This window comes from Bufo gargarizans, chromosome 1, assembly GCF_014858855.1.
Source record: "Bufo gargarizans isolate SCDJY-AF-19 chromosome 1, ASM1485885v1, whole genome shotgun sequence".
In the NCBI taxonomy this organism is placed as follows: domain Eukaryota; kingdom Metazoa; phylum Chordata; class Amphibia; order Anura; family Bufonidae; genus Bufo; species Bufo gargarizans.
In genome coordinates, this window is record NC_058080.1 from 119,903,333 (window position 1) to 119,930,697 (window position 27,365).

Sequence of the window (27,365 nt, forward strand, 5' to 3'; positions counted from 1 at the left end):
AATGTAGAAACAATTTTAGAATTAAATTTTTTTGTTACATTGCCTCAAAAAAGAGTAATATAGAGCAACCAAAAATCTAATTTACCCCAAAAATTGTCCCAAAACAACAACCACCTTATCCCGTAGTTTCCTAGATGGGGTCACTTTTATGGAGTTTCTACTCTAGGGGTGCATCAGGGGGCTTGAAAGGGTACATGGTGTAAATAAACCAGTCCAGCAAAATCTGCCTTCCAAAAACCGTATGGCGTTCCCCTTCTTCCATGTCCTGCCGTTTAGCCAAACAGTAGTTTACGACCACATTTGGGGTGTTTTTGCAAACTACAGAATCAGGGCAACCCATTTTGAGTTTTGTTTGGCAGTTAACCCTTGTTTTACTCCTGGAAAAAACTGATTATATTGGAAAATTTTCCAAAAAATAGAAATTTCTAAATTGTTTCTCCATCTGCCATTAACTCTTGTGGAACACCTAAAGGGTTAACAAAGTTTGTAAACCCAGTTTTGAATACCTTGAGGGGTGTACTTTCTTAGATGGAGTCACTTTTTTGAAATTTCTATTCTAGGGGTGCAACAGGGGGCTTCAAATGGGACATGGTATAAACAAAACCAGTCCTGCAAAATCTGCCTTCCAAAACCCATATGGTGTTCCCCTCCTTCTATGTGCTACCGTTCGGCCAAACAGTAGTTTACGACCACATATGGGGTGTTTTTGCAAACTACAGAATCAGGGCAACCCATTTTGAGTGTTGTTTGGCAGTTAACCCTTGTTTTACTCCTGGAAAAAATTGATTATATTGGAAAATTTTCCAAAAAATAGAAATTTCAAAATTGTTTCTCCATCTGCCATTAACTCTTGTGGAACACCTAAAGGGTTAACAAAGTTTGTAAACCCAGTTTTGAATACCTTGAGGGGTGTACTTTCTTAGATGGAGTCACTTTTTTGAAATTTCTATTCTAGGGGTGCAACAGGGGGCTTCAAATGGGACATGGTATAAACAAAACCAGTCCTGCAAAATCTGCCTTCCAAAACCCATATGGTGTTCCCCTCCTTCTATGTGCTACCGTTCGGCCAAACAGTAGTTTACGACCACATATGGGGTGTTTTTGCAAACTACAGAATCAGGGCAACCCATTTTGAGTGTTGTTTGGCAGTTAACCCTTGTTTTACTCCTGGAAAAAATTGATTATATTGGAAAATTTTCCAAAAAATAGAAATTTCAAAATTGTTTCTCCATCTGCCATTAACTCTTGTGGAACACCTAAAGGGTTAACAAAGTTTGTAAACCCAGTTTTGAATACCTTGAGGGGTGTACTTTCTTAGATGGAGTCACTTTTTTGAAATTTCTATTCTAGGGGTGCAACAGGGGGCTTCAAATGGGACATGGTATAAACAAAACCAGTCCAGCAAAATCTGCCTTCCAAAACCCATATGGTGTTCCCCTCCTTCTATGTGCTCCCGTTCGGCCAAATAGTAGTTTACGACCACATATGGGGTGTTTCTGTAAACTACAGAATCAGGGCAACCCATTTTGAGTGTTGTTTGGCAGTTAACCCTTGTTTTACTCCTGGAAAAAATTGATTATATTGGAAAATTTTCCAAAAAATAGAAATTTCAAAATTGTTTCTCCATCTGCCATTAACTCTTGTGGAACACCTAAAGGGTTAACAAAGTTTGTAAACCCAGTTTTGAATACCTTGAGGGGTGTACTTTCTTAGATGGAGTCACTTTTTTGAAATTTCTATTCTAGGGGTGCAACAGGGGGCTTCAAATGGGACATGGTATAAACAAAACCAGTCCTGCAAAATCTGCCTTCCAAAACCCATATGGTGTTCCCCTCCTTCTATGTGCTACCGTTCGGCCAAACAGTAGTTTACAACCACATATGGGGTGTTTCTGCAAACTACAGAATCAGGGCAACCCATTTGGAGTGTTGTTTGGCAGTTAACCCTTGTTTTACTCCTGGAAAAAATTGATTATATTGGAAAATTTTCCAAAAAATAGAAATTTCAAAATTGTTTCTCCATCTGCCATCAACTCTTGTGGAAGACCTAAAGGGTTAATGAAGTTTGAAAAAACAGTTTTGAATACCTTGAGGGGTGTAGTTTCTAGAATGGGGTCATTTTTGGGAGGTTTCTATTATCTAAGCCTCACAATATGACTGCAAACCTGAACTGGTCCATAAAAAGTGGGATTTTGAAGATTTCTCAAAAATTTCAAAATTTGCTTCTAAACTTCTAAGCCTTGTAACATCCCCAAAAAATAAAATATTATTCCCAAAATGCTACAAACATGAAGTAGACATATGGGGAATGTAAAGTCATCACAATTTTTGGGGGTATTACTATGTATTACAGAAGTAGAGAAACTGAAACTTTGAAATTTGCTAATTTTTCAAAATTTTTGGTAAAAAATGTATTTTTTTATGCAAAAAAATTAACTTTTTTGACCCAATTTTAGCAGTGTCATGAAGTACAATATGTGACGAAAAAACAATCTCAGAACGGCCTGGGTAAGTCGAAGCGTTTTAAAGTTATGAGCACTTAAAGTGACACTGGTCAGATTTGCAAAAAATGGCCTGGTCCTTAAGGTGAAAATGAGCCTGGTCCTTAAGGGGTTAATCCCACTGACCCAGTAAATGAAGGGAACAGGTCCATTGTACTGCATAGAGAAAGTTGTGAAAACAAAACCCATAAAACTGACAGTGAATTGCATTTTTCCCGGTTCCCCCCGATTTGGAATTTTCTTCCAGCTTCCCACTACATTGTGCGCAAAAATAAAGGGTGCCATTAGTAAGTACAACTTATCCCAGAAAAAAAACAATCCCTAATATAGCTATGTGAACAGAAAAATAAAAAAAAGGTATGTCTCTGGGAAGGCAGGGGGTGAAAAACTAAATACAAAAATGAAAAATCCGCCAGGGGTTTAAAGGGTAAATAGAAAGCTTAAAGGGGTTGGGTCACTTCAGCAAGGGACATTTGTCATGTAGAGAAAGTTAATACAAGGCACCTACTAATGAATTGTTATATTGCCTCCTTTGCTGGCTGGGTTCATTTTTCCATCACATTTTACACTGCTCGTTTATATGGTTACGACCACCCTGCACTCCATTAGCGGTGGCCGTGCTTGCACACTATAGGGAAAAAGTGCCAGCCTCTCTGGTGTCTGGGACCGTTGGAGCACACATAGGCTGGTGATTTTATTTTTTATTTTTCCTCTTCTTCTATAGTGTGCACGGCCACTGCTGCTGGATTGCAGGTTGGTCGTGCTTGCATGGAAACAAGTAGTGTATAATGTGATGGGAAAAATGAATCCATCCAGCAAGGGAAGCAATATGGAGAATCACAATACATTAGTAAGTGACACAACCCCTTTATCTTTACTCCCAACATTTGTGGAATTCTAAAAATCTGGTACCTCATTTGTAGATTTCTCTCCAGAGAGATCCCCTCTCTCCAGAGAGACTCAGCCTTGATGACAATCATCCATCCCTCAGTTATTCCCTTCTTAGGCCTTATTCACACATACGTGAATTTTTATGGACCATGGTCCGTGAAAACCCGTCCTACTGAGCGCACGGCGTCATTGGTTGCTATGACGCCGTGAGCTTCGTGCCACCGCTGTACAGTAATACACTCGTATAGATCATATGAGTTTATTACTGTACAGCGGCGGCACAAAGAGCACGGCATCCAGGGCCGGCTCCAGGTTCATGTGGGCCCTTGGGCGAAAAAGCCTCAGTGGCCCCCCCCTGTGCTAAGACCCCCTGCAGACGAGCGTTCCTCCCGCAGCGAGTTCACATCGCAGAACCCAGCCTGACCTCCTAGCACTGATGGGATTCACATAGCATTATATTGATTTATGATGCTATGTAACCCCTAGAGTCCTGGAATGTATTAGATGATGCTAACAGCATTATGCCAGTGTTATCCAATACATTCCAGAACTTTAAGGGTTAAATCATAAATCATTATAATGCTATGTGACCTCTGGCAGCGCTGGGAGGTCAGGCCGGGTGCTGCGATGTGGACTTGCTGCAGGAGGAACGCTAGTCTGCAAGGGGCCTAAGGGCTCTTTCATACGAGCAGATGCCGTGCGGGTAATCAGCTGCGTGAAAGAGAGCCAAGCCCCGTCCCGGACAGCAGAGACACGGAGCATTAACATGATTGATAATGCTCTTTGCCTCTCTGTGATCATTTTACTACAAAATCACAGTGACAGCTGTATCTCACCGTGATTATAAAGTAAAAATGTCACAGAGAAACAGAGCATTATCAATCATGTTACTGCTCCGTGTCTCTGCTGTCCGGAGTGGGGCTTGGCTGTCTTTCATGCAGTGGATTACCCGCACGGCATCCGCTCGTATGAAAGAGCCCTTAGGCCTCATGCACACGGCCACTGTGCATCCGTTGCGGTCCCCAATGCACGGGCAACGTCCGTGCAGCGGCCGGGACGGATCCGGACCCATTCAACTTGAATGGGTCCGTTAACCGTCCGCCCCCGCAATTTTTTTTAATAAGTTCTATTTTATTGGGGTGCAGAGGCACGGCCAGAAACACCATGGAAGCACTCCATAGTGCTTCCGTGGGGTTCCGATCCATGCGTTCGTTCTGCATCTCTGTGATTGCGGACCCATTCAAGTGAATGGGTCTGCATCTGTGATGCGGAGTGCACATGGGCCGGTGCCCGTGTATTGCGTTGCGGACCTGCCGTATGCGGGCCGCAATACAGCCATGGGCACACAACACCTGTGTGCATGAGGCCTAAAACATAAACTCCTATAAGAAAATAATAATCAATAATACACTTTATTGGCAAAAATTCATAAGAGGAAAATTTCCTCTTATGAATTTTTGGCAATAAACTGTATAATTGATTTCATGCGTTCTGGTATTTTCTTATAGTTTACATTGTGTTTTAGGCCGAATGCACACTGCCGTGAGCGGTCCGTGGTATCCCGGCCTGGTATCCTGCTGAGAGCCAGGAGCGCACGGCGTCATTCGTTGCTGCTATGACGCCGTGCGCTTCATGCCACCGCTGCACTACAGCAATACACTGGTATAGATCATACAAGTGTATTACTGTAGTGCAGTGGCGGCATGAAGCGCACGGCGTCATAGCAACCAATGACGCCTTGTGCTCCTGCTCTCAGAAGGATGCCAGGCCGGGATACCACGGACCGCTCACGGCAGTGTGCATTCGGCCTTACAGGCATGTGTGCTGCTGATGCTGAGCAAGAGCAAAGCAAGTGCAACACATGGTAATTGTTCTTTATATAAATTTTGGCTCCTTTGAGCCTTTATTTAGGTGTTTTGGTGTAGACTAGTCTAGTGACACTGTAGATAGCCCAGCCCCCAGACGGCAGGCCCCTCATGTCATACTACAAGAACTGATCTTAGTCTGTGTCTGTGAGTGTTTAGTGACAGTTTCTAACTTACTAGTTCACCTGAATTCTTCCTAAATTTAAACCGAGTCCAGCAGCAGCAGCATTCAGCTTTCCTCTGGGCTGGCCTGCCTGGGAGCCAGGTTTCCCGCTCTGGGCTCGGCTATGAGTCCTGTCTTCAAGTTCTGAATCTTCTGCTGCTGGCTGAGGGCGGGCTTACAGCAGTCAGACTCCGATGATGATCTGTGCGGCGTGCGCTGCTATGGAAACTGCCTGCAGTGCCTGGAGTCAGAAGATCATGTGAGAGAGGGGCCGGGCGGCGGGCGCTGTGCAGCATGAATGAACCTGTATGGCTGTATGTAAAAATGTGAAAGGGGCCGCCGCCGCGGAGACGAGTGGGCCCCCTAACTTACAGTGGGCCCCGGCACTTGCCCGGGTATGCCGGGTTCTGACGCCGGCCCTGACGGCATCATAGCAACCAATGACGCCGTGTGCTCAGCAGGACGGGTTTTCACGGACTGTGGTCCATGAAAATCCACGTATGTGTGAATGAGGCCTTACTAGATGCCACTATAGTTTTGATTTTGAAAAGAAAAGGATGTTCCTACTACTCCAGAGTGACTGAAGATTTTCATGATGCTGTCATTTTGAAAACATCAGATGGTCCTCCACCAGTTGTGAATTGGCAAAAATGTGTTGAAATCCTTGACCCAGATTTTATACACCATCCTGGTTGAATGTGTCCTTTTTTTTACCTCAATTTTCAGCAGAGATTGTTATTATACACTTGGGCGTTTTATAACGATAAACCCTCCTATCCCTTCCCAGGCCCTTACCTTACTAAAAAAAAGAGTTTACAAAGAAAAGTCTTCTTTTCTATGCCGGTAAAAATGATTTTTTAACTTTATGCTTCAAATACTATCTCCGGCTACTGGCTGGTAAAGTTAAGAAAGGCAGTAGCTGGAGGTCACTGAATTAACGCAGTTTACAGCTAATTTAATGTCATTTGTATTTCTTGTCTTGTTCTAGCTATTTCTTTGCCGCCTTTGTGCAGCAGTTTTCATTTTACACCCACAATGTGGCGTGTGATTACTGTCTTTATCGTCAGTATTCCAGTGTAAATCACTAGACCTCTGCATGGATCCCGTAATAGGGACGGATGTTTTGTGGAGCCCTGGGGTATTCTGCATCGTGCTCTATAGGGAAACGCGTCGCTGTGATTGCTTGCTGAATACCAATCTAGACAGATTAGCTGATGTTTTTCTTTAATGCTCATGGAATAGGGTGGAAATTGAGGATCCTTTTTGTATTTCCTTACCTTACATCCACTGTTCTTGGCCTATAGCTTGTAAGCCTTGGCCCTGCTGACTAAAAACATTTTTAATTACACAGATTTTTCCCCCCGTAGACTTGTCTTCTATAATCTGTATTGATGAAAAGGGTATATCCCATATTTAATGTAAAAAATGAAAACCAGACATCATATAGATCTTTCAAACAAACCTAGAACCGACCCTGTACCTCACTTGGATCCAGAGGTCTCCCCGTTCATTGCTCCAATTGCTCTGCTAGATTTATATCAAGAAGGGTATTCTTTCTGCTGCAGTTCAGAGGGCATGTCCTTTCTGATGCAGCTCTCTCCCTATCAGCGCTCATTCCCTATCAGCGCTCAGAATGCAGTTGGAGTCGGAGAAAGTAAGAAATAAGAAAAAACAAACAGCAGATGGCGCTATACAGATACATTTTATTCAACTAGAAAAGCTACAATTTCTGGGGAAATTGTGTGAAGTGTTCTTGCCTCCACCAGTAGTCTACAACTGGAGTGGGCGGAGTAACTGGGTGGAGTGGCTTGAGTAACTTGTGTGGCTGGAGTTACTGTGGAAAGGTTGGACTGGGCAGAGTAACTTTTATGGAGTGGGCAGAGTAACTGTGGAGTGTTTGGAGTGAGTAAAGATGGTAAACAAACATTACACTAACCAATTGATTGATCATATTTAAAAAGTGCACATGGCAAGCTTGATAGAGTGAGAAATGCATTTCAACTTTTATTTATTTATATAGCACATTTAATTGAAATGTTGTTGCCCAAAGTGCTTCACAGTTACATTAAAACATACATTTATAAAAAACATTAACAGCCGATTTGTATAAGTGGGCTTGAAAATGAGGGAGTGGTGGCAGTTTAGAAATCATGTCCTGATTTTTCAGCTCACACTCTAGCTTTTGTCAGCTCACACTCTAGGTTTGAACATTTCGCCATTCATTTCTATGTGACCAATTTCGCCACAAAAACGCAGATATTTTGTGAACCATTCGGCGAAATGTTCTATGAAGTAATAGCACACCAATCGGGAACAATCCGCATGTTTCGGTATATTACTGTCTATGTAGTGTAAAAACTGTGGGAGGAGTTATGGTGGTAAATTTGGCTATAATAAGAATATATACAGTGGAGGAAATAATTATTTGACCCCTCACTGATTTTGTAAGTTTGTCCAATGACAAAGAAATGAAAAGTCTCAGAACAGTATCATTTCAATGGTAGGTTTATTGTAACAGTGGCAGATAGCACATCAAAAGGAAAATCGAAAAAATAACTTTAAATAAAAGATAGCAACTGATTTGCATTTCATTGAGTGAAATAAGTATTTGAACCCTCTAACAAAAAAAGACTTAATACTTGGTGGAAAAACCCTTGTTTGCAAGCACAGAGGTCAAACGTTTCTTGTAATTGATGACCAAGTTTGCGCACATTTTAGGAGGAATGTTGGTCCACTCCTCTTTGCAGATCATCTCTAAATCCCTAAGGTTTCGAGGCTGTCTCTGTGCAACTCTGAGCTTGAGCTCCCTCCATAGGTTTTCGATTGGATTAAGGTCCGGAGACTGACTAGGCCACTCCATGACCTTAATGTGCTTCTTCTTGAGCCACTCCTTTGTTGCCTTTGCTGTATGTTTTGGGTCATTGTCGTGCTGGAACACCCATCCACGACCCATTTTCAGTTTCCTGGCAGAGGGAAGGAGGTTGTCGCTCAGGATTTCACGATACATGGCTCCGTCCATTTTCCCGTTTATGCGAATAAGTTGTCCTGTGCCCTTAGCAGAAAAACACCCCCAAAGCAAAATGTTTCCACCCCCATGCTTGACGGTGGGGACGGTGTTTTGGGGGTCATAGGCAGCATTTTTCTTCCTCCAAACACAGCGAGTTGAGTTAATGCCAAAGAGCTCTATTTTGGTCTCATCAGACCACAGCACCTTCTCCCAGTCACTCTCTGAATCATTCAGGTGTTCATTGGCAAACTTCAGACGGGCCTGCACATGTGCCTTCCTGAGCAGGGGGACCTTGCGAGCCCTGCAGGATTTTAATCCATTGCGGTGTAATGTGTTTCCAATGGTTTTCTTGGTGACTGTGGTCCCTGCTAATTTGAGGTCATTAACTAACTCCTCCCGTGTAGTTCTAGGATGCTTTTTCACCTTTCTCAGAACCATTGACACCCCACGAGGTGAGATCTTGCGTGGAGCCCCAGAGCGAGGTCGATTGATGGTCATTTTGTGCTCCTTCCATTTTCGAACAATCGCACCAACAGTTGTCACCTTCTCTCCCAGCTTCTTGCTAATGGTTTTGTAGCCCATTCCAGCCTTGTGCAGGTCTACAATTTTGTCTGACATCCTTGGACAGCTCTTTGGTCTTTCCCATGTTGGAGAGTTTGGAGTCTGCTTGATTGATTGATTCTGTGGACAGGTGTCTTTTATACAGGTGACTAGTTAAGACAGGTGTCCTTAATGAGGGTGACTAATTGAGTAGAAGTGTCTAACCACTCTGTGGGAGCCAGAACTCTTAATGGTTGGTAGGGGTTCAAATACTTATTTCACTCAATGAAATGCAAATCAGTTGCTATCTTTTATTTAAAGTTATTTTTTCGATTTTCCTTTTGATGTGCTATCTGCCACTGTTACAATAAACCTACCATTGAAATGATACTGTTCTGAGACTTTTCATTTCTTTGTCATTGGACAAACTTACAAAATCAGTGAGGGGTCAAATAATTATTTCCTCCACTGTATGTGAGATAACAGTAAATGGTCTTGCCATGCAAGAAAATTATAACTCACTGGCTAATTACATGCAATTGCAATTTTTTAGTTTCTACTATGGTATAAGATTTCAAAGTCTTTTTTTTTAACCCTTGGAGATGCTCCTGTGCTCCTTATTACCCCTGATGATCAGTACTTTTTTTATGGCCTGTCAAGCAGGTTGGGGGAGGGGAGTCATCATTTATGACCTTTTTGATATGTTTTTGATCAACCAAGCTGCATACCTTTATGCCCGAGAACTACCTACCACAATGCTGCACCCATTGCTCACTTGCCAACATTATAAATGGTAAATTCAGGACTTTTAGGCCCTGTCCCTGGAATGCCCAAACACACAGGGACTAGACACTTATGGGCCAGGCTTACAAAAGCCCCACCTTTTTTTTGGCCAGAAACGTCACAAATTTGCCAGGACAGTCTGTGAAAATTAGGGACAGTCCTTGTAAATTCTGGACAGTGGGCAAATATATCTGGTAAATTTCTGTGTAAAAAAAAACTATGGACATGAAGCAGGCACACAGATTATGTATGGAGATGTGGTCAGCGTATGCTCGAGTCCATTAATATACCAAGACAGGAAGGTAGATGTTTTAGATTATTTTCGTGTCTGTTTCTGCTGCTATCCCTTAGAACCTCGTAATGAAGAAAATATTTGAATAAATCATTTTATCACCTAATTAGAATTTCATGTTTTTCTGTAGAAACCACACAGATAGAAGATCCACGTAAATTATGGCGGAACGAACAGGAGCGGATGCTGAAGGACTACCTAATGGTGGCCCAAGATGCTCTAAGCACTCAGAAGGAGCTCTACCATGTGAAGGAACAGAGGTTGGCACTTGCCCTGGATGAATATGTGAGACTCAATGATGCCTATAAAGAGAAATCTAGCTCACGTACTAGCTGTAAGTATGTCTGGTATTGGCTAAATATTGTAAAATAGCTAAATACTGTCCTATTTGGACAATGATAATCGGTCAGTATGTAACTAGACATGGATAACCCTCATCCAGCCTGTCACTAGACTTCTGTCACTGGCCTGGGATTACTACCCCTTATGTGTATCATAATGGGAAGATTTTAGGAGTTAATACTTTAAGGGAAAAGAGTGTTATTATTGGGGAGGCGTCTCCTCTCAGGCCCTGTCATCAAGATGGCTCTTTCCTCAAAGGGGAGCTGCGCGGGCAAAACGGACAAGAATAGGACATGTGGACATGTTGTATATTTTTTTTTTCCAGGACTCACGAATGGACTTATGAATGCGGACAGCACACTGTGGGCTATCCATTTTATATTTATGACTGGATTATACCAGTGTCTTTTTCGTTTTTGCGCTGTGGCTCTGATGGCGCAAGTGTCCAGCTTGGCCAAATTCTTAACTGTGACAATAAGCAGGGTTGTTTTCCCCTGTAATCAGATATGGCATTCTGTATAGTTTATCTCAATATAACCTAAAAAGGAGAAAAAAAAAAATACACCTGCAACAACCTGTGGTTTAGGATCTGTACAGGAAGACAATAAACATCCAAGCTTCCTGTAACAGCAGGAAATGTAGCTATAATCCTATAACTGCCACCCTTAATTCAAGGTTGACACGTCTCCCGCATCACCAGACACCACTACTAGTGATAGTTTGCAACATATGGGCCAAAAAACTACCAACACGCTGCTCACACCTGAAGGAGCAGGAGAAACAGTGTAGACTGCATTCCAAAGAATAAAAAAAGTGTGTTATTACTACTCGCATCTAGTAGTAAAACAGATGTTGATCACAAACATTAACATCAGCACATCTCTCCACCTGAACTAGCTTTTGCCCTCTTCTGGGTTAGGATCCAATCTTTTACACGAACCATTGATCAGGTAGATTATCAGGTACTAAGCAAATGTTCCCGATAATTGTCCGATCTTCAGCAGAGATGAAAACTGCCTTTACATGCAGCACTCCCCTTCCCTGTACAAGCAATCAATACAACAGTCTCTTGCCCCCATAGATATTCATTGTTCCTGCGCAACAGATCTGCGCTTAGACAGTAGGATCTGGCACAATCATCCAGTGAACGAGCGGTTACTCCTTCATTGGGTGATCTCTGGCACCTTTTATCACAGGTAAATCATCAGGAAGGAACGTTTATAGAAATGCACATTCACGATCATCTGCCTGAACATCGGTCTGTGTAAAAGGACCGTTCCTTTATAAATACTTTTCGTTATCCTGTACTGCTCTCCAGCGATATCGCCATGGAGGTGTCCACTCTAGTTAAGGTACCAGCCCCCGACATCAGTCTGTGCATTAGGTGGATAGTCAGAAGATTCCAACTTTCCTATGTGTTTAGAAAGAAGAGTGTTGTACTCATATTCCACCATTGCAAGTTATACTTTAATCATTTACTATTGCTGATTTCTGCTTTTACACTAGGTGGTATTGCCATGACCTTTACTCTGGGACACCCCACCCCATTTTCTTTATGTGTGTTCAATGAGTTGTGCAAAAACTTGGCCCCACACAACTATTGTCTGAAGATTTAATTATTTGGTCCATTGTTTAAGCTGTCTGGTGACAAATATGGATATGAACGAGATGGAAATGAGAACATCAAAGTGAGACTCTACTGTTCCCATAATGACTTCTCACCCTGTATGATCAGTGACATCATCATCATCCTGGAGACGGATCGTTTTCTGATCCAGCAGACCCCCGATATTTTGTGCTTATTACACTGTTGACTCCAGGGAACCATTCTGTTGTACGGTCAGCATTACTGTGCTGCAATTACTCCTCTCTGTATTTGACCTGTTATGTTTTATTTTGTAAGCTTGCAGGTCAACATTTACCTGTGTCTGATCTTGTTTTATTTTGCAATTTAGTATTTTCAGGTTCATCCTCAAGTACCAAGTATGACCCCGATATTCTTAAAGCAGAAATCTCCACCACGAAAGTCAGGGTAAAGTTTCTAAATGAATACGTGTTTGCATTGATTTTATGCTGTTCTTGTATAACATAAGTATATAAAATAATACACAGTATTAATCACATATTGTTTGGAGTATATAATTTGGTATAGGAGCTGATTTTATGAATTGTGACTGCAGAGAAGAGGGCTTGTTTGCCTGTACCGTAATTCTTTTACAACTTCTACTTCTATAGACAATAGCATGTTAACCGCACACTTCAGCCACACAGTTTGATTCAAGATATATTAAAGTCTAGAAACAGGAAATTTCGGGTTCTAATAAAATTTTCCACATACCCAAATTCCGCCTTCTGCAGTCTTGCTATTCTTGAAAGTTCAGAGGTATGCCTTCTCCTGTCAGGGTACCTCCAGGCTACTGGCCTAAGCAGTTACATATAGGGGAAATATTGAACACTTATGATTTTTTAATTTATTTTTTCCAATTCATCAACTTGATAAAAAATAATCTGTGACCACCTTGTTTCTTGCATGTCAGTGCTGTGGGAACTGGGACAGGTAAGGCTCCATTCACACGTCCGTGGTGTATTGCGGATCCGCAATACACCCGGCCGGCACCCCCATAGAACTGCCTATTCTTGTCAATTGCAGACAAGAGTAGGACATGTTCTATTTTTTTCCAGAGCTGTGAACTGGAAGATCGGGGCCGCGCTCCAGAAATGTGGATGCGGAGAGCACACTGTGAGAATGAATGGGTCCGCACCCGTTCCAGATATTGTGGAACGGATGCGGACCCATTCCACGGACGCGTGAATGGAGCCTAAAGCGGATCTTCAGTGCATCATGTCAGTATGGATTAAAGTGATTGTCCAGGATTTTGATTTTGATGGCCTATTCTAAGGACCCCTACCAATTAGCTGTTACCTGTAGCTCCAGAAGTCAGTGCTAGAACAACACAGCTCCATCCATTGTGTAGTGGACAGAGCACTGCTCCCATTCATTTCAGTGGAAGCAGCATGCACAGTGGATGGAGCTGTATAGTTTCGGCTCTGACTTCTGGAGATTTCTGGAACTCCTCTAGAGATGAATGGAGTGGCAGTGTGCATGCTCGACCTGCTGCTTTGTTTATTTCAGGGCGCTTTGAGGTATATGGGGTGCCTTCTTGGTTTTTGGTTGGGGTCCAATCGCTGGGACCCCCACTGATCTAATAGTTATCCCCTATCCTGGGCCTATGAAGGCTTGTGGGCCAAACAGTACAGAATCAGACAGGAGGTACATGATGGGAAGAGTCCTATCGGACCCACTACTGTACATAAGTGTTCTGAACTTCGGTGAACCAACACTCAGGCTTATGTCACTGTTTCTTCTCTAGGTAAAAAAACTGAAGCGGGAGCTGTCCCAAATGAAGCAGGAGCTCCTGTATAAGGAGCAGGGTTTCCAGACACTGCAGCGGTGAGTTTCAATAGAAAACCTTCATCTGTCAACACCTCATTCAGCGTCTTTTCACGGCGCAGTGCTCCCCCTTCTCTCTACACTTGCCATAACCCTTTACTTTAAGGACATGTAGAAAAATAAGCATGTTTTCCTTCAGAATTCATGAGATCCTCTCGCCCTTTTCTGCCTCGAAGTGATAATCCTCTGCTTGTGACATGACACTTTATATGCAGTAACAGAGGGTTAGACAATACAGATGGTCAATAAAACAAAGCTTCGTTCTGTCTCTGAAGTCTAATCCCCCACCTATCTCCTGACATTAAGACACAGTCATTTGTAGAAACCGAGAAGAGATGGTGGCGGCTTTCTACGGCTTAATGATTGCAGTAGAAATTTCCTCCTGATCCTTTCAGTTTGTTGATGGCTGGGAGGCTCGCGCTGCAGCCAGCTTGTGAGAAGAAGGGGGCATGGATTTCTAGGACATGTAAAATCCCTGTCCTCCTGGTCACTATTATCTGAGAACCTGCAGAATTAGTTACATATGTGTGTGTGAATTATATTTACAGGCCCTTTAAGATAGCTTTCCTAGTAGGTGCCCTGCCTTATGTTTATTTATACCCTATTAAAATCATGTCCTGGAGTTTTTAGACTTCTTTAATGGCCCTTAAATAAACAGTATCAGCAGTGTTTAGGATATGTCCTTCATTGCATGCTCTGCTTTTAACTCTTTCATGATAAGGCATGTTTTGGGCCTTGATGTCCAGAGTAAAAATTCCCCTTTTGGAATGATGTATTCTAAAAGTTTTTTTTTTTTTTTTTTTTTTTGTAAATTTTTTTTCCCCCTGTAGTCTTTCCTTAAAAATGTCTGCCACTTCATTTAGCTCTGTGGGGCTGCTGAAGATGGACAAGTACAATGGAGCAGCAGACACTCGTGTGTGTCATGGGGCAACCCCTTTAAGGGGGTTTTCTGGGAGTTTTATATTGATGGCTTCTCCCCAGGATAAGTTATCAGTATCTGATTGGCAAACACTCTACACCAGGGATGGCCAACCTGCGGCTCTCCAGCTGTTGCAAAACTATAACTCCCATGCAAAGAATGCCTACAGCTATCAGCCTACAGCAGTGCATGGTGGGAATTGTAGTTTTAGAACATCTGGAGAGCCACAGGTTGGCCAGCCCTGCTCTACACCTTCGCTTATCAGCTGTTTGAAGAGGCTGTGGTACTCAGTTGTGTGCCGCACAGTCTTCCTAGGCCAGTGAAGTCACGTTCATTGGTCACTTGGCCTATTTGCAACTCTGTCCCATTCATGTGAATGCGCCTGACCTGTAATACCAAACACAGCTGCTATCCAATGAACAACACTGAGCTTTAAGGAGATCTTCTCAAACAGCTGTTCTGCTGGGGTGCCAGGAGTTGGAGCTTCACCGATTAGATATTGATGACCTATCCTGAGGATAGGCCATCAATATCGAACATCCAGAAATACCCTTAAAGGGGTGGTTCACCTTCGGGGGGCCTTTCTGCCAAATTGCCCCACATGACTGGAACTGTGGGTTCCGGCTCCTTCAGACACCACGCTCTGGTCTCTGTGTATCAACATCATGTTCGACACGGGTCACGTGGCCACTGCAACCAATAACTGGCCACAGCCTGCAGCCATTCCTGTGTGTTCCACTAAGTGGTTGTGCATACAGCTGTATTTTTCTCCTGTGTTATCCCTTTTTAAAACAAATCATATTCAGTTAATATATATATATATATATATATATATATATATATATATATACACACACTGTCTGTCCCAAAAAAAAGCCACCTGGATTTAACTAAGCAAATAGTTATGAGCCTCCTATTGGATAATTACTGCGTGGGCGATTATCTTTCAGCTGGCAACAAGTTATTTAACCCCCAACTGGTGCAAGGAATTGCTTCTCATTTCTTAAACAACCATCTCGTGGTCGTGGAAAAGATATTAGTCTGTTTGAGAAGGGTCAAATCATTGGCATGCATCAAGCAGAGAAAGCATCTAAGGAGATTGCAGAAACTACTAAAATTGGGTTAAGAACTGTCCAAAGCATTATTAAAAAGTGGAAGGATAGTGGGGAACCATCGTATTCAAGGAAGAAATGTGGCAGGAAAAACTCCTGAATGATCGTGATTGTCGATCACTTAAACGTTTGGTGAAATCAAATCGAAGAAAAACAGTAGCACTCAGGGCTATGTTTAATAGTGAAAGTAAGAGCATTTTCACATGCACAATGCGTAGGGAACTCAAGGGATTGGACTGAACAGCTATGTAGCCATAAGAAAACCACTAATCAGTGAGGCAAAGCAGAAAAAAGGCTTCAATTTGCTAGGGAGCATAAAGATTGGACTCTGGAGCAATGGAAGAAGGCCATGTGGTCTGATGAGTCCAGATTTACCCTGTTCCAGAGTGATGGGCGCATCAGGGTAAGAAGAGAGGCAGATGAAGTCATGCTTGGTGCCTACTGTACAAGCCAGTGGGGGCAGTGCTATGGTCTGGGGTTGCTGCAGTTGGTCAGATCTAGGTTCAGCAACAGTATGTGCTCCAAGAATGAGTTCAGATGGATTATTTCTTCCCTGATGGCCCGGGCATATTCTAAGATGACCATGCCAGGATTCATCGGGGCTCAAATTGTGAAAGAGTGGTTCAGGGAGAATGAGACATCATCATTTTCACACATGGATTGGCCACCACAAAGTCCAGACCTTTAACCCCATTGAGAATCTTTGGGATTTTGGCTTTGCGCATCATCAATGCAAGATCTTGGTGAAAAATTAATGCAACACTGGATGGAAATAAATCTTGTGACATCGCAGAAGCTTATCGAAACAATACCACAGCGAATGCGTGCCGTAATCGAAGCTAAAGGCGGTCTAACAAAATATTAGTGTGATTTTTATTTTTTATTTTTTGGGACAGGCCGTGTATATGTTTGTTTATGTATATATTTTATCGTATTTCTGCTCATGTGTGAGGAAAAAGCGGGATGTACATGGAAGCTATGCATTTTTTTCAAGGATCCATTTTTGCGCTGTGCATGATTCCTGGTAGAGGAATTCAGGAATCTTGAGAAATTCAGGATCCCTGGATCTTGTTTCACTGGTTCGGTCTATACTTTCTTCTGTTAATCTTTCATTACACTCTATCAAAAATAGGATGGGGTCTCAATATTTGCTAATTTAGGTCCCTTTCTCCAACTAGCACAGACTGCTCTGCCCCGTCTCCAGTCTCGCCAGCTTCCTCCTATTAATTTAAAGCAGTGAGCAGGATTTGACACATGTCACAGCTCCCACCTCAAATACTTTCCAATACAATAGACTGTAACAAACCAGTACAGTGTACAATAAGTTAACAAAGCCGTTCCAGTCTTTATTGGGGCACCTCCATAGCTTACATGTCACAGTGCACAATCAGACGGTCAGTGACAGCCCAATCATTTTGGTGGCGCTGTGTGCAAGATTGTGCAGTGTCGTCAAAGAAACCATGAAAATGAATTGGTTTCTGGCACAGGGGCCATGTCATTTCCCTTTTAATGTACGTGTGGTGGGTGCGAACGGGTTAATGACGAGCCACCAGACAACCCCATAACCATTGATAGCTATTGTGGTTTAATCCTGCTAAGATAATGTCACCCTTCTCTCTCCCCAAACAGGCCTGCTCATGAATATCTTCCATTTAAAATGTTTCTGTGCTGGGGTCAGGGGAAGCCAGCAGGACTGTTTCTATGGCCTAGATTTTGGGTATTTGATTTGGGCTCATTATAACTTTACAGCTTGTAACAAGCTAAATATATCACCACTTTATGTCTAAGTTCTTTATGTCCTGCCTTTGGTGGTAGCCTAAGGAAGCGCTTCCTTTTGAGATGGGTCACAAAGCTTCGTATGCGTCAGTGTTGAGCTTATTTCATGAAATTCAGACATTCATTAGAAATGACACTCATTTACTCTTGTTTGTCTTGTAAAATGTAAGAGTATTGCTTCCTAGCGTGCAGCATGGACGATGCATTTTGTCTGGCAAAGGAAATGAATGAACATGCTTATACGTGTGTGTAATAAATATATACATCCATATGCTCAAACTAGACCAGAAATGGTTTATTTTTCCTCCTTAAGTAATCACGCCACTGTGCCAGATTATAGGTTAGCCTAGCAGTCTGTTATTATATTCATACAACAACGCCTTATTGTTTTAAATCAGCTTGCTTGCAAGCAATTTTGATAGGAATCCAAAGCATGTTTGAGAAACTGACAACAACATACCACAAGGAAACAATGGGCAGTTGTTAAAGAAACTCAGACATGCCTTGTGCAGGGACATGGAAGCACATGTGGACCTACACCCCGGAACATGTTGGACCTTACCACACAGAACTAGTCTGCATGTCTTCAGATAATATCTTTATAAGCTCATAAATACTACAGTATTCAATGTCACAGTTAGGACTTGATACGGTGCCAGCTTTGTCCTGTGGGTTTTCCAACCTTGGCAGCCGGAAATTATAAAACCCTATTCACCCATTATGAAACTATGCGCCTCTTAACGCTGTATAACTGCTATATGGTTAGTCAAGTAACATAAACCCAACTTTATTTGGGAATTTGTAGAAAATCTATCTCGGCAAAGTTCTGTTTGCATTCAGGTTTCTCTCTCGTATATTGGGGCAAAAATAGTAGCGTCTGCTGTTATTCCCATCAGAAATACCAGTGCCCCAATGGATCTCCTCAAAGGGGTTATCTCGCAGAAAAACATTCAACAGCTACACACAGGACAGGGCTATGATGGGAAAACTACAACTCCCAAGATGCACACTTGCTTGTCTCTTCTCAGAACTCCATAGAAATGAATGGAGCATGATGGGAGTTGTAGTTTCACCACAGCTGGAGTGCCGGAGGTTAGCCATCATTGTTGGGTAATACATGTGGGATCCCTGGGATTACTAGAATGGGGGTCCCAAGCCCCTGTTCTGGACGGATTTGAATGGGGTTGTTTCGCACATTTGCCTTGCCACTCCTTTCCAAATCTATGGGACGGACAGATGACCAAGCACTGTACTTTTTCTCCACTGGTCACATAGATGGTGAGTGGAGCAGCAGGACATGCGTTACCACCGCTGCATTCAAACTGCTGGGAATAGTGGCTCGTGATCAGTGATGGGGGGCCCCCCAGCAATCCTACATTTGTCACTATTTCAAACTCCTTTTAAAGTCAATAGCAGGAATGTACTAAGAGTGGCGTTTCATATGCCGGTCGTAATTTAAAGTAACAACAAAAAAGTCGCTAATTTTTCGTGCAAAAAAATTTGCTATTTATACCAGAAAACCGATATTAGTAAATTCCCTGCCATTATTCCCTCCTACTGGTTATCAGATTTGGGTTTTGAAGTTTTCCAGTCTCCAGTCTGTGTGAAATGTTGATTTTTTTTTAATTTTTTTTTATATTTATACAGAAAATAACTTATGTTTTAGATTTTAAGCTTCGATGTTTTGTAAAGTTCATGTTTTTCAGACATTGAATGGGAAACCGTTGAAATAACACATTAAAATATATATATATTTTTTTTTTTTCCTTCTAGTATTGACCAAAAAATGTCAGGAGGGCAGAGTGGTTATGAGCTTCAAGAAGCAAAGGACATCCTCTCCGAACTAAAAAGCATAAGAAAGGCAATCAGCAGTGGGGAGAAGGAGAAGCAGGATCTCATGCAGGTATGTGGGACCACTGATGAATAAGTAATGATACTGTCTTATGTGGAACACCTGTGGCTATGACGGGGCTATCTGTTATATTGATGGAGTGTTGGAAGCATACAAGCACACAGGTATGAAATGCTTTGGAGAATTCAGCCTCCAGTATCCTTGTAATCTGCAGGACGCAGGAGGACGGCTCTCTGCTGTCAGTACTGCATTTTCAACAGAGCTTGAAATGTCTGTTCATGTTGTCAGTCATCTGGTTTTCAACTTTTACAGTGTTCGCCAAATTATCTGGAGACATGGTAAACGCCTTGTACTCACATTGTTATGGCTCTACATTGTGAAAGGGGTTATCCCATGTTTAAAGGGGTTGTGCCAACATTAGAGGTTGTTTCAATATTATTCTGCATGAAAAAATAGTTACTTTTGTAATTTACTTAAAGGGAACCTGTCACCTGGATTTTGGGTATAGAGCTGAGGACATGGGTTGCTAGATGGCCGCTAGCACATCCGCAATACCCAGTCCCCATAGCTCTATGTGCTTTTATTGTGTAAAAAAAACGATTTGATACATATGAAAATTACCCTGAGATGAGTCCTGTACGTGAGATGAGTCAGGGACAGGACTCATCGCAGGTTAATTTGCATATGTATCAAATTGGTTTTTTGACACAATAAAAGCACACAGAGCTATGGGGACTGGGTATTGCGGATGTGCTAGCGGCCATCTAGCAACCCATGTCCTCAGCTCTATACCCAAAATCCCGGTGACAGGTTCCCTTTAAGACAGCATTACACTGGCAGATTTTTTTTCTTTGTCCGATTATCGCTAGCTAGCGTTCGCATGAAAGCTAATTAGCGATCATCTTGCCGTGTAATACTGCCACCGATTGCCCAATGAATGAGCAAGCGCTCGTTCATCTGGCAATCCTGATTTTTAAGCACACTGTTGCAGATCGTGCTGTCTAGTGTTTTGCCAGCGGCAGATTGCTATTAGACAGTATGGGGATGTACGATGGCCTCCCATCTTGTGGAGGAGATTGCTGCATGTAACAGCTGTGTTCTCCTCCGCTAGCTAGCAAGCGATTTGCTGGGAGGGGAACGCTTTCCTCCTGACAATCGCTTGCTGGTCTGCCTGTGTAATTCAGGCTTTACTGTTGTGAGAAGTTTATGATAGTTCATTATAATAGCGCCCTCTGGTGTACTAATCTGCATGTCTACATAATGAGCTGGATGAGTGTGGTATCTAACAACGCTAGAGCTAGCCCTGTACCTCATGTGAATCCAGAATTGTTCCCATTCGTTGCTACAATTGCTGTGCCATATTTTTTTCAGGCTGGCAGCTCACGGGGCATGTCCTTTCTGCAGCAGCTCGCCTCCTGGAACAATCACATCTTGCAGAGGCAGATTGTTCTGTATCATTGCTTTTGCCCAGCATGTGTCGGTTAAAGGTTGGAACTGAGCAACCTCTAAGGCTACTTTCACACTCGCGTTTTGTGCGGATCTGTCATGGACTGATCGTTCAGATAATACAACTGTCTGCATCCGTTCAGAACGGATCCGTTTGTATTATCTTTAACATAGCCAAGACGGATCCATCATGAACTCCATTGAAAGTCAATGGGAGACGGATCCGTTTTCTATTGTGCCATGTTGCGTCAGGACGGATCCGTTTGGCTCAATTTCGTCAGACGGATACCAAAACGCTGCAAGCAGATCCTTATCCATTCACAATGCATTAGAGCAAAACTTATCTGTTTTGGACCACTTGTGAGAGCCCTGAACAGATCTCACAAACGGAAACCAAAACACCAGTGTGAAAGTGGCCTACCTGCTCATTCAACGTGCAAAATGTGCACCTTACTATACAAATTGAACACCAGGGGGCGCAGTTATGATGAAAGAAACGGAAATATGTATCTCACAACTACTACACTCTTGTAACAGGCAAATGTAATTAGTTTTTCATGGTAAATTTATATAACTGTCATTTAATGTTGGGATGTTATTGTGATGACTTTGTGGAAATGTTGCTTGCGTGCTGTGCATCAAATGCACTGAAATCTTCCTTTAAAAATTATGTATTAGCTGCTGTAAAAAGGTATTAATAATTGCAGGCGTGTATATATGTCTTGTGTAGAGTATGTATCCCTCTAAGATAGGGGAGCAATACATTGAACATGATGAGCTGTATAAGGGCTCTTTCACACCTGCGTTCTTTTCTTCCGGCATAGAGTTCCGTCGTCGGGGCTCTATGCCGGAAGAATCCTTATCAGTTTTATCCTAATGCATTCTGAATGGAGAGAAATCCGTTCAGGATGCATTAGGATGTCTTCAGTTCCGGACCGGAACGTTTTTTGGCCAGAGAAAATACCGCAGCATGCTGCGCTTTTTGCTCCGGCCAAAAATCCTGAAGACTTGCCGCAAGGCCGGATCCGGAATGAATGCCCATTGAAAGGCATTGATCCGGATCCGGCCTTAAGCTAAACGTAGTTTCGGCGCATTGCCGGATCCGACGTTTAGCCTTTTTTGAGTGGTTACCATGGCTGCTGGGACGCTAAAGTCCTGGCAGCCATGGTAAAGTGTAGTGGGGAGCGGGGGAGCAGTATACTTACCATCCGTGCGGCTCCCGGGGCGCTCCAGAGTGACATCAGGGCGCCCCACGCGCATGGATGACGTGATCGCATGGACACGTCATCCATGCGCATGGGGCGCTCTGACGTCACTCTGGAGCGCCCCGGGAGCCGCACAGACTGTAAGTATACCGCTCCACACTACTACTATGGCAACCAGGACTTTAATAGCGTCCTGGCTGCCATAGTAACACTGAAAGCATTTTGAAGACGGATCAGTCTTCAAATGCTTTCAGTTCACTTGCGTTTTTCCGGATCCGGCGTGTAATTCCGGCAAGTGGAGTACACGGCGGATCCGGACAACGCAAGTGTGAAAGAGGCATTACTAAGTTCAGCTTCTACAATGTGTCCACAGCCAGGCCACAGATAGGACTTTATTGTAGGCATTGGCTTTATGTGCCAGTGTGTACTAGTAGAAGACACTTGGACTAGGTTACCTGCCAATACTTTCCCCCAGGTTTCTTCTGTCCCTGCTCATCTGGCCATGTCAGCACTCAGTAGCCATCTTCTCCATGTTTATTTCTGTTTCTTTTCCTTTATATTGCCATTGTAACTTGTGCGTTCTGCTTCGTTTTATTAGAGCCTCGCAAAACTGAAGGAACGATTTCATCTGGAAGAAGGCAGAGGAATATCAGAGCCGGATCTTACATCTGGCCTCACCAACTCCCACTTGTCTCTGTCCAGACAGATGCTGGACGCCGGCTCACAGACTGATATTTCTGGGGATGTAAGTGTTGTGCTGGGTGAATTAAAGTGAGCGACAACATCACCGCTCCATATAAAAAGAAAATCGCCATACATGTATGTGTACAGACTTACAGTATTAGACGTCCTCCTGAGGCTCACAGACCAAGACTTTCAATGATATGGTCGTCCATTAATTTGAATGTCTGCCATGTAACACCACACTTCTTCTGAAGGTAAAATGTATGGCCGACCATAACAGTGAGGACCAGTTTCCCAAATTAGTTATCTGGTTAAAAAATAGGTTTATTTGTCCTTACTACCCATCATGTCCTTTCTTTTTTTTTTTTTTTTGCCGGATAAGCTGGTGACTTTCATATTTGGCATGAGTGAGTTACTGTAATATGAATGGCGAGTGGTAACTAAAGTTCTGTGCCTTAAAGGGGTTGCTTAACTATTTGTAACTGATGACGTTTCCACAGTCCCACGGACCCGATAGTCCGAAGAAAGATCGTTCATCCTTTGCCCAGTGTCATTGAATATTTATGGTCAGTTTGAACTACTGTAATGCCAGTATGGACTAAAAGTGTATGGCTGTCTGTCAAACGCTGATGGTTCGATCAATATTTTTTCAGCCATCACCCTTCTTCTATTTAATACGCCACGTACTTGAAAAACCGAGACAAGAAATGTAATACATTACAATAAAGGACCATTAGATTCTGTGGAGAGGGTCACTGTGTTTGAACTACTCTGCAGACCCTCCTCTTCACTCAGTATTCAAGATAAAAAATATGGGAAAATATGCCAATTTGGCTAAAAATATGGCTTTTTATTGTTTGCAAGAGTGTCCCCTTGACATAGGGAAAAATGTAATTTTCAGTACTACGTATCCATTCTGATTATACCACATACCAATATTTTTCATTCAGCCATGATCAAATATATTCTTTTCAGACTGTAAAACCGAGTTCTTTCAAGCCCTTATTTGTATAACCTCATTCAAAAATCTCTTTACTTTCCTTGGCCGTTTATTCAGCAAATTTATTTTCAATCCTGCATAAAAAAAAAGCGTTGGAAAAGCTGCCATGCAGTTGTGTTTTTTTTACAAGGGAAACTCATTTATTTAACACTTTTCACCTGTAAAAACAGCAACCACATTGAAAACCGCATCACAACCACTTTACTTTTTTTCTCATGCGATTTTTAACTGCACCTCAACCACTATGTGTGAGAGGCTGCGGAAACTACAGTGGGACATAAGAAAATATTTAAAACTTGAGCATATTGCAGTTAAATATCTTAGAAATCCATAATATGCTTTATTATTTGTTTCCCATTTCAACCATATAGCTTCATCTTATTCTGCAGCTCTGTACATAACTTATTATTCACATTAGCCCCTGTCCCTTTAAATGTTCCTTATTCCACGCACACATAACAGGTCACCCCGGGATAAGTTATCAGTATCTAATCAGTGCGGTCCGACACCCCTGCCGATCAGCCTCCTTGCAGCTACCGTGCTTGGTATCACAGCTCCGCTCCATTCACTTCAATAGGACTGAGCAGCGCCTGGGCCTCATGACCAATGAACGTGATGTGACTGGCTTTAGGTAAGCGACGAGGGTGCCACAGCACTCACTGGAGCACTGCCGCCTCTTTAAAGGGGATGTGCAGTAATCTTTTTTAATTTTTTTAACGCAAACCCATATCTCCACCCCCCGACCTGTAAGGGAAGCTTACGTACCCGCTTGTTCACCCCTTCTCCATTCCATCAATGCTCCCTAGTTGTAAACATCCAATTTGACCTGGCCGCAGTAGTGACCGGCTTCCCTTACGTAATGGCAAATGGTCACATGACACAAGGGGATACAGTCTCCACTGTGGCCAGTCAATCCGGATGTTTACAGAGAGGGACCCCAGCGGAGCATCGCAGGCAATGAAGGAGAAGCAGCGGGAAGCAGATAACTAATCATTCCTTTACAAGTCCACCCAAGGGTGGGAGTTGCACAACCCCTTTAAGCAGCTTGTCAGTGGAGGTGCCGGGAGTTGGACCTGCACCGATCATATACCTATAACCTATTCTGAGGATAGGTTATCAGTATAAGGCCTCATGCACACGACCGTGGTGTGTTTTGTGGTCCGCAATTTGCAAATCCGCAAATCATGGATGGCGTCCATGTGCGTTCCACAATTTGCGGAACGGCACTGACAGCCATTGATATAACTGCCTATTCTTGTCCGCAAAACGGACAAGAATAGGACAGGTTATATTATATTTTTTTTGCAGGGCCACGGAACGGAGCAAAGGATGCGGACAGCACACAGAGTTCTGTCCGCATCTTTTGCGGCCCCATTGAAGTGAATGGGTCCACATCCGAGCTACAAAAACTGCGGACCAAAACAACGGCCGGGTGCATAAGGCCTAAATCACTCTGAAAACCCCTTTAAATATTATTATGACTCAAATACTTGTGCAACAGCTTATTGCTGCTAAATTAGTTTCTATACTGCAAATCTGTAATGTGACGTTCCCATAGCTGAGCCTGCCCTCTAAATATATTATTTATTGAATAATTGCTTTTCCCATCTGTGCTGTGTTCTTTGGGCAGCAGGAGGCCAGTGATTTTCGTTCTCATATATTTTGTTCCCTTCTGCTCCCATACATATGTACACTTATTTCTATACACATTTACTTTGTTCATTTTGTTTATGCATTTTTTATTATCAATAGGATGCAGATCCGCACCTGCATTGAGCGAGCTTATTACTCTGCTGCGCATTTCCAGATTGCTGACTGTAGTTATTTTACTTTTTATAAGACTTGTCTCGGAGTCTCATTGTGTATTAACTTCAGCCGTCAGAATAAGAAAAAGGTGGACACGTTTAATTCAGCCATGTAAAGTCACCTTTTTATCTAAAGTAGAAAGTTGTCTTTGCCATTCTTTTGCAAGTCTATTTGTTGTTTCTTGGCCTGGAGGACCTGGCATCAGTGATGGCCAGTTCGCCATGTTCGCCCGCAAACACATGCTAGCTGCCATCTTAACTCACGTCCGGCGAGGCACCGGTAAGTCCTTACCTGTGCCTGCGGCGCGAGCTGGTCTGAAACAAATGCGGTCACCGGGAGCAGGCAGTTCCAAGAACAGCCGCCCGGGGCCTTCATCAGGCTGTTCTTGGAACTGCCTGCTCCCGGTGACCGCATTTGTTTCAGACCGGCTCGCACCGCAGGCACAGGTAATGTGTTTTACATGGCCAGCCCATTGATTTTAATGAGAACTGTGCAATGCTTTAGTATTGTTCAAAGCTTAGAAAGCATTGGTTATATTTTTACAAAAAATGAATAAATACATGAGTGACGATGCCTAAACTGACGAGTTTGTGTCAGTATTCCTAACCATTCAGTGAGTACTACTGTATCATGGCTGATGTGTTAAGTAATACATGTCCATAAGGGTTACATCTTGAATCCGTAGTTTATTAAACAATGCAGTTGCAGATTGATATATCATTTTATTTTTACATTTAAGACACCTAAAGAGAGATTTGCTCCAGCACACATCATATAACTACCTGGAGCCACCTTGAATCTGCAAAGCAGTTTATAAAACAGTTCATTGCTAGTGATGCGTGGAACAGGAACTTGACTATATGACGAGATCAGTGGTCTAAAACCCGTGGCTCTCCAGCTGTAAATAACTGGCCACCGCTGATCTTTCCATTGCAAATGCAAGAAATTAATGTAGACCTTTCTGTGTGTCATAGCAAAGCAAAATCGCCATCACTTATTAACTGGGCAACCCCTGGTAAACTGGGTAGATGTTCTTAGTACCAAGGCTGTGTTAAAATTCTATGGCCATCTTTGCAGCCATTTTTATTAGACAGAACTGCACCCATCTAATAGCCATTAAAATTGGTACAGGGATTAGAAAAAAGTCTGTCCTCACGACAGGCGCACTTGTTCTGCACGGGAAGCAGCAGGACCCGTGCCTCCCCACATCATGACGTCATCATGACGTCACATGGAGGGAGTATATAGTGTGTGTGTGAAGAAATATTTTAATACTGGGGGAACGAGGGTGGCAAATATTCATACTGGGGGCAATATATTTATACTGGAAGCATTATGGAGCAATATATTTAGGGTACATTCATATGACCATGACGTGTTTTGCGTCCACACATCGCAGATCCACAAAACACGGACACCAGCTGTGTGCATTTTGCAGAAGGGACAGGGCCGGCACTATATAGAATGCTTGTCCACGAAACGTAACTACAGATGCGGGCAGCACACGGCGTGCTTCCCCATCTTTTGCTCCCCATTGAAATGAATCGGTCTGCACCCGTTCCGCAAAATTGCAGACTGGATGCGGATACATTCAAAAGGTCATGTGAATGTTCCCTTTATACTGTGGCTGCTATGGGGGCAAATATTTATGTTGGGGCCCATTATAATAATATATAGGAGGGTACTATATAAAAACTAATTAATTAATATATATGCAAAAAAGGCCAAGGG

General features: G+C 42.8%; 1 protein-coding gene across 2 annotated transcripts in view; it reads left to right on the plus strand.

Moving 5' to 3' along the window:
* The window catches only part of WWC2 (WW and C2 domain containing 2), a 183,911-nt gene that overhangs the window by 77,807 nt on the left and 78,739 nt on the right, over positions 1-27,365 (plus strand). Inside the window, exons 3-7 of one of the 2 annotated variants that reach the window (XM_044297357.1) lie at positions 10,172-10,375; positions 12,339-12,415; positions 13,755-13,834; positions 19,415-19,544; positions 22,743-22,889. In XM_044297357.1, coding sequence (XP_044153292.1) covers positions 10,172-10,375; positions 12,339-12,415; positions 13,755-13,834; positions 19,415-19,544; positions 22,743-22,889 — 638 coding nt within the window. Of the gene's footprint in view, positions 1-10,171; positions 10,376-12,338; positions 12,421-13,754; positions 13,835-19,414; positions 19,545-22,742; positions 22,890-27,365 lie in introns of those variants that run through there. The other variant, XM_044297364.1, reaches the window with a different exon arrangement.